An 11,502-nucleotide genomic window follows, 5' to 3' on the forward strand; every position below is an offset into this window, starting at 1 on the left:
TTCCTGGACTCCCACAACCCTCCACTCTTACCTCCCACATAACTTTCACCCCGGCCGCAGCGTCTAGCACAGAGAAAGTACTCTAAGAAGGAACAAACGAATACATGCTTTGCAGAAAGCAAAACATCCCTCCTGTGCTGCAGCTTTCCCAGCCTCTTTGTGGGGAAGCCAAACCAACCAGAGCTAGAGTGGACACCCCAACAGATCGGCAAACATCTCCTGCTGCTCCAAAGAAAATCTGTCCAGTGGAGGCAGATATGTCATCCTCTACATGTTTAGTTTGTTCCTCCTCCCCATTCCCTGCCTCCTCTAAAGCATATGCCTCTTCCCCAATTTTACATGAAATGAAAACAGAAAAACTCTCTTAAGCATTTTTTTATTTCTTTGTTATTTGGTTTTCTGCTTTGGTACACTTGAGCTGCGGCTGTATTTCACACAGAAGCTGACATACCTCATTATGACACGCCCCATAAAACAGAGCACATATAAATCACCTGGCATGGTTTTGCTTCACCTGGTTGTTATTGCTGAAATCTTTATTTCTAAGAGCACAAAAGAGAACATTCCTTGAATCTACAGATGAGCAAGGACAGGGGAAGCAGCAGCCAGATCTACGAGGACGGGAGAGAGGGACCGAAGACATGGGCCTCCGGGTGGCTGTCTATGGAGACATGAATGGCAGAGACGGAGAAGCCACACAAAAATTTCAGAAAGACCAGAGCAAGTGGGGAAACACTCCCGAACCACAGCCATCTGTCAGCGCCCTCTGGCTTGCCCGTCCTAACGGATTCTGACATAGACACAATGGCCCTCGGTAGCAGAACACTGAAGCCGGCAGTGCCTACCCTTCGGCCTTAATCATGTCTGTGAGTAATGTTTTAGCTGGGGCTCTGGACAGCCCCTCTCTGGGCAGGAGCACACCTTTCCCTCCCCTCGCCAGCCTCCACGTCCCCAGCCAGGCCTTCCCAGCTCTAAAATGTCTTGCCCTCAAAGGCCTGGAGATTAAAGGCAGTATCCAGAAACTTCTTCAGAGAAACCAGGTGAGTGTTCCTGTTCCCTGTGGCCGGTGCAGCCGCTGGGTCACGGCCAACGTACCTGGGGGAGAAGAGACAAGTTAAGGGCAGGTGTGGGCCTGGCCTGGCCACTAGCCCAGGACTGCATCGGGTCTAATCCTCATCATCATCCTGCTGTAGAGGTGAAGAGCCTGAGGTCCCAAGGGGCTAAGTGACTGGCCTAAGATCAAAGAACCTCTGAGATGTGCAGGACGTTCTCTAGTTCAGGGCCGGCTGCAGAACAAAAACAAAGGTTTAGTCTCCGTAAGGCAGAACTGACTGGGTCCCTGGCCTGTCACCACCAGCTATAAAGCCTGCAGGGACTATGGAACCATCCCCTTAATTTCCAATGTGGTCCAGAGAAGGGCAAGTGGCCAGTTCTGGCTCACACAGCAAATAAGCTGGGCAGAGCCAGGACGGAGCCTTGGGCCTCCAGAGTCCCCTGGGCCCAGCAGAGGTAAGTGGTAGGTGACAGGCACTCCCACCCCCAGCCTCGTACCATATGGGCCGCGCCCGGCTCAGGATGGTCATGAAGCGCGGGCTGATGTAATCATAGTAGCCCATGTTCTTGTGCTCCTCCTGGCACCACACCAGCTCTGCGTCCGGGTACTTCTCTGCCTCTCGCTTGATCAGGTCGAAGGGGAATGGAGAGATCTGGGGCAGGCAGGGAGAAAGTGGAGTACAGCCGGGGGACAGGAAGTGTGCCCACAGCCCCAGCTCCCCTCATGGGGCCCAGCCCCGGCCCCTGCCTGGCATGCTGCCCAAAGTCCCGGGGGGTTGATGCTTTGACCTTGTCCACCACTCTTACTGGGCAAAAGGCTGGGGTGCACCTGCTCTGGGAGCAAAGCCCAGAGGGCTGGTGCTTTGACCTTGTCCACCACTCTGACAGGGTGAGGGGCTGAGGTGCACCTGCTCCAGGCGGGTGATGGCCACTTGTTCCTCCAGGCCCTGGCTGCTCCGCTCCTTCACCAGGTCATAGTACACCTTTCCGGTGCAGAAGATGAGCCGCCGCACCCTCTCGGGAGCCTGTGCCGCAGCCCCATCCTCAGGAATCACCCGCTGGAAGCTGGTCCCTGGAGGGCCAACAGGGCATGGCAGGGACATCCCCTCCCACCAGTGTATCAGCTTGGCCAGAACAGCTTGAGAACAGGGCTCACATCCCTGGCCACCCCCATGTTCTCCCTGGCCGCTGTGATGAAACCCCGGTTTGGAACTGTGGCTGTAGGGGGCACCTCTTGAGCCAAACCACAGAGCCAGGGATAGATGACACCCTGAGATGTCACAGGAAAGGAGCAGAAATGGGCTGGAGCCAAGGTGGGGGGGCAGGTATGATAGGGAGAGCCCCTGGAGAGGACAGAGAATGCGGCATCAGGTCCTCATCTGATGGCCTCAATGTCCGCCCCAAACCTGCTCCCCATCCAGTCACACTTACCTTCTGCACGCACTCCAGCCACCTGCTCACCAAGCCGGAAGGTGAGCTGTCCAGGAGGCTGCCGCACATTTCTCCCTCCCTCCCTCAGGCCTGCAGCCAAGCCACCATCTCCAAGTCCTGTACGTTTTTCCTCCCTGGGCTCACACCATGTGCCAGGCACCAAGCCAAGAATGCTGCAAAAATCTCTGAGTGTCCCCAAATCTCAAGTGAGGACACTGAGGCCTGGAGGGTAACTGGCTGCCAGGCCACAGCAGAGAAAAGCCAGCACCGGGTATTCAGCCTGGGAGGTCTGCGGTGCCAAAGCCAGAGTCTGAACTGCCGGCTCAGTCAACCTGCCCACACCAGAGGGAATGCCCAAACACACACAGGTGATAAACACCTGTCCCTTCCTGGCCAGCACCTGAAATTCCCCCTACTACCCAGGACTGGGTTCCAAGATGGCTCTGCTCTCCCAAGTGTCAGGGCCCCTCAACTCCTGGGTAGAGGAGCCTGAAAGCTCCTGGAAAGAGCACCGGGTCCCCAGGGCCAATACGGTCTATTTGGTTCGTGAGTAAACAAACCCTGAATGAATAACTGAATGATACTCCATTCCCTGCCGTACTGGGCAGACCTCCACCACGCCTCCCACTCCTGAGCTTGCCCAGCTCGGCCAGGTGGGCCCTGCTGCGTAGCTGTGGGGGGAGGGGGGAGCACCCAGTGCCCTGCTCTGGCTTTGTTGCTCAGCCCAAGCGACCCAAGCCGGACCACATCAGTGGCCACCACGCTAACCTCCTAACTTGGCCACGGGTGAGGACTGAGCCAGGAGCTGCTGCAGAGGCACATACAGAGATGAGGACAGATGAGTCCCAGGAGCAGAGGGCCATGGGCCACCAGACACCCCATCAGCCACCTCCCCAACACACTTGGGCACTTACCAGATACCATTTGGTCAAAGCTGGACTTGGCCTCCGGGTGCCTCAGCAGAGACTTGGGTGTGAAGATAATCAGCTAAGAGGGAAACATGTGCCTGGCTGCCAGCTGCCCCGCCTGGGCAAGGTGCCCACAGCTGGGCCCAGCACTGCTTTGGTGGTGAGCAGGGCAGGCGGCTCACCGGCTTGCGGAAGGGCAGCAGGACCTGGCGGCGCAGCACGTGGAAGTAGTTGGCCGGTGTGGAGCAGTTGACGACAATCCAGTTACAGTCGTAGAGCTGGCTCACCTCGAAGTCCTTGGTGAACACCTGGGGGGCCGGGGTATGGCTGGGAGGTGGCCCGCCAGTGGTCCCCGTTCCCTGGCCCCGACCTGGAGGAGAGAGGGCGCTACTCACCGGATAGGCGTCGGAGTCGTCGTTGCTCATCTGCAGGAACCTCTCGGGCCTTGCTGAGGAGTGCTCCGGGCCCTAAAATCAAGTGCTAGATGGCACAGGCTGGCCTAAACGTCACACAGGGCAGCCCCCTGGCTCTTCAGGGGCCCAGGGCAGGGGAAAGTCTAGGTGGCTTCTTGGAGGAGATGCCCTCACTCTCTGGAGCCGGAACCACAGTAAAGAACCAGGAATGTGGGAGAAGAGTAGAGAGGACATTCTCAGAGGAGGGTCTGGCCAGAGCCAGCACATGTGAATGTGGGGGCAGGAAAGACAGGCAAAAGGGCCAAGGTGAGCTGCTTTTTCCAGAATGTCCTGACCTACAGCAGTTTCCGTTTACTGAGCACCTGCTGTGTGCCAGGCACAGTTCTATAGACCAAATACACACTATTCACTAATCTTGAAAGCAGCCCAATGGTGTAGACATCTCACCTTGCAGATGAAAGTGAGTGGCAGAGAGATGAAGAAACAACACCACAGTCACTCAGCCACAGGGGCGGACTGGAACCCTGACTCCTACTCCTGCTCTCGCCCACAGGGGCTGCTCTGCTCCATAAGAGCAGCAAGACGACCCCACACAGACCTCCAGGAGGTGGCTCCCCGTGGGATGAGGGCGATCTGCCCCACAGCCCCAAGGTCCCAGGCCACAGGCACCAGGAAGGCCACCCCATCCCTCCCCACCCAGCTGGGCTCACGCTCCACCTGGTGCCTCTGCAGCTATATGACCTTGGGCAGGGCCATTCCCCTTCTTTCAAGTGTGAAATCGGCAAGAGGATTGGCCACCCAGTCCAGCTGTGGGAATCCCACAGGACCACACATGGTGTGCAAGACACGCAGCACAGGAATGTCTGGGTAGCTCAAGTATTAAGCGCCCAACCCTTGATTTTATCTCAGGTTATGATCTCACAGTTTGTGAGTTCAAACTCCACATCGGGCTCTCTGCCGTCAGTGCAGAGCCCACTTTGGATCCTTTGTCTCCCTCTCTCTGCCCCTCTCCAGCTCACACACACCCACACACGTGCACGCTCTCTCTCAAAAAAAAGAAAATTAAAAGTGGAAAAAAAAAAAGATGCTCAGCACAGCGAGTCTTGGCTCTGAATAGCCATTCGGTGATGACAGTAGTGACTGATCCCTGACTGGATGACCAGTCCAAGCTGAACAGGCCCTCAGGGGACATCTACTGCAGCCCATCATCCAGGGTGGGGAAGCCCTTGCTCCAGGTCACAGAGCACAGCCCTCCCAGCCCCCACCTGGTCAGGCTGAGGGCTCTGCTCCTCCCCTTCCGTCCCCCACAGGCCTGCACTTCCTCCCTCTTCCCCCTGTGCGGCACACACACTGGTCACTCAGAAGACCACAAGATGGCCAGGACTGCACAGCATGACATTCAGATCTCAGCTCCAGCTGTGTGACCTTGGGCAAGCCACTCTACTTCTCTGTGCCTCAGTTTCCCTCATCTGGAAACAGGGAGCAGGACCAATTTCATTAATTTGTTGTAAGCACTGGAAGGGCTCAGAGAGAGGGTTTTAAACAGTGCCTGGCACAGAGCAAACCCTCAGACATATCAACAACTTTACTGCTAGTGACAGCAATGCCAACACGGCAGCAATGCAGACCTATGCAGGCCCCAACCTGAGCAGACCCCTGTGTTCCAGGGGCCTGGAGGAAAAACTCTGCCCAACCCTGCTGGAGGCCAAGGGCCCATCCACCACCTCCCAGAGTCCGCCCGGCCCCCCGCCACCACAGCGGCCCTCACCATGCCCTCCATGCCATGGGGCAGCAGCAGAACGATGCCGTTGTGCCGCACCCACTTGGCCTGGCCAGTGCTAATGAACTGGTCGATGATGCACTGGGCTGTGTTGTGGAAGTCACCAAACTGAGCCTCCCAGAGGACCAGGGCATTGGGGCTGGCCATGGCATAGCCCAGCTCAAAGCCTAAACAGAAGACACAGAGATAGAGCCCACCACACATTGTCATCAAGTGGCAGTGGCTCCATTCAAACCCAGCTCTTCTTCATACACTCACCCTGCCCCCACCCATCCTTCCCAGCAAGCCAGCAAGAGCCAGGGGACTCCTTGGGCCCAACGGCCAGAATCTCCCTTCCTGGGAGCCCACAATATGCCTAGAGATGCCCACCCTCAGCCCTGACCTCATATCTAGCCAGCTTTAGCCTTATCTAGACCAGGAGCCAAGTTCAAAGATACCTTGGGGAGGCAGCAGGAGCCATTGCCAAGAGGAACCCCCCAAAATATGTGCAGTACTGTTGAGGGGAAGAAAGGGGGTGGAAGGCTAGTCTCTGCAGGGCTCCTGCCTCTGGGAGGAGACAGTGACGGAGGAAGCAGGCCAGCTTGAGGTCAAGCCAAGGGAGAGAGAGTACAGGGGACATAGTCCCAGGAGCCCAGAGTCTAGAGAGGGGCTCTGGAGATAGAGCTGTTGGGTCAAAACAATAAAGCTAGGACAGCTTGAGATGCAAGACCCTGTCTGGTCCCCAGGCATCTCGGGGCCCACCTGACCTACAGGCAGAGCTCTGACCCACCCAAGACTCCATACTCTGAGAGGGAGCTGTTGCACACAGTGTAGGGGGCCTGGTCAGGCCAAAGGTGGTTCATGGGGACGCATGTCCTCCGGTCAACTTCCTGGTCATGGAGAACGTGGTGCCGGTGACTAGAGAAAGACAGATGGGGAAGGGATGGAGGGCAGGTGGATTACCACCTGTTCACCCACAGCAGGCGGACGAGGTAACAGGAGGCAGACATGGCTCTGTCACTTCGCCAGGAAACCAGACAAAATTTCATAGGATGGCAACACCGAGAAGATCCTGGGAAGCCAGAGAAATCTGGTCTCTCCTCCAGGTAGCCACCGTTCCCAGTGGTAATCCCACAGGGTCAGAGAGGTGGCCCTGCAGCCCCTCTGATGGTTTGACCCAAGAGCAGAGGCTGGGGATGCTGATGGGGTTAACTGTGACTACCTCATTGGATAAAAGCTCCCAGACATGGTCCAGGAAAGGGAGGAAGAACCAGCTCCACCCCGGAGCTCCTGGGCTGATTCTGGGAAGCCCCCAGCACAGATGAGCTCCCAGGAAGCCCGTGAGAAGTCAGTGTGGACAAGGCTAATGCCCATGGGGCCCAGGACCCAGAGACTGCTCCCTACCCTCACCTGAACGTGCCCCTCTCCACATCCTGCCCACTCAGTCGCACGTGGATGCCCTCCTTGAGCAGGGAGCCGAAAGCCATGTACTCTGCCAGTGCCCAGTCCACCATCCGGTTCTTGGTCATATCTGCACGGCCCCGCAGGATTCGAGAGAGGCCTGCAGGAACAAAGAGCCGGCCTGAGAGATTCAGGGGCTTGGCCATCCCACCTGGGACAGCCCAGGTGTGTACGTACGCCATGCACACCCCTCCCACACAGCAGGGCCTTGGCAGGCCGCAGAAGACCCACTGCATGAGCAGGACTGAGCGCACCATGCCCCAGCTTGGGAAGGAGCGGGCATCCCCGGGTGAGCACCTGCCACATGTAGACACTGGGTGCACCGAGGAACATCCACCACAGGTCACCCGCCACTCTCCAGATGAGGAGACAGAGGCTCAGAAGAGGGAATTACTTTATGCATGACCACAGCACTATAGAGATGTCTGGATATGAGCCCAGGCACCCAGCCCAAGTGGGGCTCCTCTTGGTCCTATATCCACACAGGCCCCTTGTGAGGTGCACACAGAGTGGGCACCCCAAGACACCAGGGCCACCAGGTGGAATCCCCTTGGAACTCCCACAGGCTGGCCCAAGAGTGTGCAGGCACCCCACACCACCCTGGGGGCCTTCCAGGCTGCCCAACCAAGACAGCCACCGCCAGGAGCTACAGCTCGGCTCACCCACGAGTGGCAGGGTCGCCCTGTCTCATCCATCCAGGTCAGCAGCAGGTCCAGCACTCCTGCCCAGCGCCTGCCATTCCAGGCCCAACTACCCACTCCATGGAAGCCCCTGCATCCCCACTCTCCTTCTGTGTGACCCACAGACACCCCCAGCAAAGGTGCTGGGAAAATCCAAGGTGCCCAGCATAAGCCTTGGCCACTAGCACCCAGCGGAGAGCATGGCTTCCATGTCTGCCCACCCTGAGAGCACCTACTCTCGTGGGCACCTCACAAGAGTGCAGAAGCAGTTCCAAGAGCTCAGCCGATGTGCCCACAACCAAGTGGGGACATGGGCTGGGCCTCCCCGAGCCCTGAGTACCGTCCCACACAGCAACGTCACCTGTGTGGATCTTAAAGTCCTCCAGGGGCACGGAGCTGGCCACTTCACCAATGTGGGTCAGCACGTCCTCGGGAGTGCCTGTGGCCGGGCACGTCATGCTCTTTGGCTCCCCATCCACATTGAAGAAGCCTGAGAGAGCAGAGAGTCTGAGCGCTTCAGGGTGGTGGTCGGGCCTCAGACCTCCAGTCAACGTGCCTCCCCAGGACTCAGGGGCCCACGTCTTCCTGACCCACCCTGAGGACCTACAACAGCTCACAGATGCAGTTCAACTCCTATCTTCCCCTGGTCCCAGGGTCACAACCATCCAGTTCCACCCCACGGAGGCCCTCTGAGCACCCTTCCCCCAGGGTCTCTCCACTCTGGCGTGCACCAGCTTTGGCTCAGCCCTCCCCTCCCAGAGAATAGCTGGTCACACATGCCCCCAGAATGATGCCATCTCTCTGTACCGGGGCCCCATCCCCACCTGCAGGACTCCGCCCCTACAGCCTCGGGAGTCTCAGGGATGGAGCCCGCAGCCTCTGGGCTGGGCAGTGAGTATACTCACCAGGCCAGGGGGAATCCAGCCAGTGCTTTATATGCAGGATCTTTTTATCCTTGGATCTGCCGTACGCTTCCTCACAGATCCGGTCGTATTTGGCAATTTCTTCCTGAAATCAGAGGGAATGTGGGGATTGAGGCACTGATGGCCCAGACAGCCAGAGGCTGGATCAATCCAGACTCATAAACCCTAGTCCTACTCACTACATTCTAGAACTGTCTGTCTGCAGGCCTGCAGGTCAGAGATCAAAGTTTCAAAATTAAGAGGATCCATCCTGCTTAGCAAGAGACTCGGAGGAGGCTCAGAAAAGACACAGTGCTTTCTCTCAGAGCTCCTTCAAGGTGCAAGGAAGAACCAATGTATCCGTAAGTAACTGTGAGGACAAATGCTCAGGCCTGCCTCCTGCAGGAAGCCTTCCTGGACTCCTGCCTGAGGCTGAGCTTTCCCCACACAGTAGCATTCACTATGTCCCACCAGGCTGTAAATGTCTTTGGTCCCCCTTGACAGCTAAGGGCTGGTAGGACAAAGACCACATTGGCTACTTCTTTAACTCACTGCCCACATCACCAACTGCCCCAGGGTCTCGGCTCTAATGGAGGCTTATCCCAGGCATCCATGATGGCAGCCTGCCCACCTCGAACTCTTGCAGGGTGACAGTGCCTTCAGCAATGAGCTTGTCTGCATACTTCTTCAGCACAGGCACCTGCCTGTGGATCTGCTTGTACATGAGCGGCTGCGTGAACATGGGCTCATCCATCTCATTGTGGCCACGCCGGCGGTAACAGACCTGCAAGGACAGCGTGGGGAGGGGCTCTGTCGCTGCCCCCGGGCAGTGCAGGCCTATTCACTGCACCACTGGGGCATAGCTGTCAGGGTACACCCTTCGAGGCCCCTGAAAGCCCCCCACTGCCACCTATCATCCAATGCCCCACCTCCTGGCCTTTGTACAGACTGTTCTTGGGGCACCACACCTCCCATTCAAGAAGCACACCCACCCTCACTGCCAGTGATATTGTAAACCTGGCCCACGTGGCACAGCAGGGACAGGTTACATACCCCCCACCTTGGTCACAGCCCCAAACCTACCAGGTCCACAACAACATCTTTATTGAAGGTGTTCCTCCACTCAGCTGCCACACTGCACACATATATCACGGCCTCTGGGTCATCTGCGTTCACATGGAAGATAGGCGCGTTGACCACACGGGCCACATCAGTGGGGTACGGTGATGAGCGGGCCATGCGGGGGTCTGTCGTGAAGCCAATCTGCAGAAGCAGGAGAAATTGATAGCACCTCTGTATTCTTAGAGCTCTGTATTCTTAGGCAATGCCTGCCTGAGAGACTGGTGGGTCAAAGAAACGGGGTTATCTTTGCCCTGAGGTCCATTAGGTGGAACCAGGATGTACAAGGCACACGAAGGGCTAAGAGTAAATGGCCCCAGGGCACCCAGGTGGTTCAATCAGTTAAGCATCTGACTTCAGCTCAGGTCATGAGCTCACGGCTGGGCTCATGGGTTTAAGCCCTGCATAGGGCTCTGTGCTCACAGCTCAGAGCCTGGAACCTAGTTCAGATTCTGTGTCTCCCTCTCTGCCCCTCTACCCCCCCCAAAATAAATAAACATTAAAAAATATTTTTTTAGGGGCACTTGGGTAGCTCAGTCGGTTAAGTGGCCGACTCGGCTCAGGTCATGATCTTGCAGTTTGTGAGTTCTAGCCCTGCGTCGGGCTCTGTGCTGACACCTCAGAGCCTGGAGCCTGCTTCAGATTCTGTGTCTCCCTCTCTCTCTGCCCCTCCCCTGTTCATGCTCTCTCTCTCTCAAAAATAAATACACATTTAAAAAAATTTTTTTAATCTATATTTTTAAAGAGTAAATGGCCCTTAAATCAGGCCTTCTTTTTTTTTTTTTCCTGCATTTTACACAGAGTTAGGAAGAATGCAGGCATGGGTAACTGCCAGTCCCATCAGCTGCCATGTGTGCAATTCTAAGCAGGGTATTTAAATTCCCAAAGCCTCAGTCTCCTCATCTACTAAAAGGGCTCATTAAACACTACATCACAGGGTTATTCCTTGAAGATTAAATGATTTAATGCAAATGAGGCCAATTAACTCACAGTTTTATAGGCTCAGAAGTAAGAAGTAAGCAAGCACAGCTGCCTGAAGGGCAAAGGCCTGTGACAGCTGTGTTCTAAGACTGAGTGGTTCCTATAGAGCAAGAGCAGCATCTAGTTTCACATCCAGCCTCTGTGCCAGTGGCCCCTGTATCCCTTTGTCCTTACAACGTTCTCCATCGTGTGTGCGTGTGTACATATATGCATACGTGTATACATACAGACAGACACACACCGATGTCATAGGCCAGGCTGGGGAGAGCAGGCAACCTGCCTGAAGTCAGACCCTGGGGAGGGGCAGAGCAGTGGGATTAAGCCCAGGATCATCCCACACTTCCCCCAAAGTGCTGCATGAATTTCAGGAATGGAGGACACTGACGAGGCCTGGCAGGCAGCCCAGGCCCTCACCTGGTTGTTGACGACGACGTGCACGGTGCCGTTGGTGGTGTAGGAGGGCAGGTCACTCAGGTGGAAGGTCTCATACACCACGCCTTGGCCGGCGAAGGCGGCGTCCCCGTGAACCAGGATGGACATGACCTGCAGGGCAGGATGTGAGCCAGGAGCAGCCCAAGCGTGTGTGACCCAGCTCTGTGCAGGGTACTGCAAAGACCCAGGGTCTGTTCCTCAGAGACCATTCCTCAGTCAGAGCCCAGCCCTTAGTCCATTCCTCACAGCCCAGCTTCAGAGCCCATTCCTGAGCCCACCCCTCACAGCCCACCTCCCAGAGCCCATTCCTGAGCCCACCCCTCAGAGCCCAACCCCAGAGCCCATTCCTGAGCCCACCCCTCA

At 56.7% G+C, this 11,502-nt stretch overlaps 1 protein-coding gene across 3 annotated transcripts in view; it reads right to left on the bottom strand.

Moving 5' to 3' along the window:
* Nucleotides 1-359: 359 nt before the first annotated feature.
* The window catches only part of OGDHL (oxoglutarate dehydrogenase like), a 27,650-nt gene continuing 16,507 nt past the window's right edge, over nucleotides 360-11,502 (bottom strand). For all 3 annotated transcript variants that reach the window (XM_029932123.1, XM_029932121.1, XM_029932122.1), the window contains exons 11-24: nucleotides 11,122-11,250; nucleotides 9,691-9,870; nucleotides 9,239-9,391; nucleotides 8,611-8,713; nucleotides 8,067-8,195; nucleotides 6,975-7,125; nucleotides 6,355-6,482; nucleotides 5,574-5,752; nucleotides 3,788-3,859; nucleotides 3,575-3,700; nucleotides 3,399-3,471; nucleotides 1,962-2,125; nucleotides 1,552-1,706; nucleotides 360-1,095 (exon numbers count right to left, since the gene is read on the bottom strand). In XM_029932123.1, the coding sequence (XP_029787983.1) occupies nucleotides 972-1,095; nucleotides 1,552-1,706; nucleotides 1,962-2,125; nucleotides 3,399-3,471; nucleotides 3,575-3,700; nucleotides 3,788-3,859; nucleotides 5,574-5,752; nucleotides 6,355-6,482; nucleotides 6,975-7,125; nucleotides 8,067-8,195; nucleotides 8,611-8,713; nucleotides 9,239-9,391; nucleotides 9,691-9,870; nucleotides 11,122-11,250 (1,866 nt within the window). In that variant the 3' untranslated portion in view covers nucleotides 360-971. The remainder of the gene's footprint in view (nucleotides 1,096-1,551; nucleotides 1,707-1,961; nucleotides 2,126-3,398; nucleotides 3,472-3,574; nucleotides 3,701-3,787; nucleotides 3,860-5,573; nucleotides 5,753-6,354; nucleotides 6,483-6,974; nucleotides 7,126-8,066; nucleotides 8,196-8,610; nucleotides 8,714-9,238; nucleotides 9,392-9,690; nucleotides 9,871-11,121; nucleotides 11,251-11,502) is intronic.

This window comes from Suricata suricatta, chromosome 2, assembly GCF_006229205.1.
Source record: "Suricata suricatta isolate VVHF042 chromosome 2, meerkat_22Aug2017_6uvM2_HiC, whole genome shotgun sequence".
In the NCBI taxonomy this organism is placed as follows: domain Eukaryota; kingdom Metazoa; phylum Chordata; class Mammalia; order Carnivora; family Herpestidae; genus Suricata; species Suricata suricatta.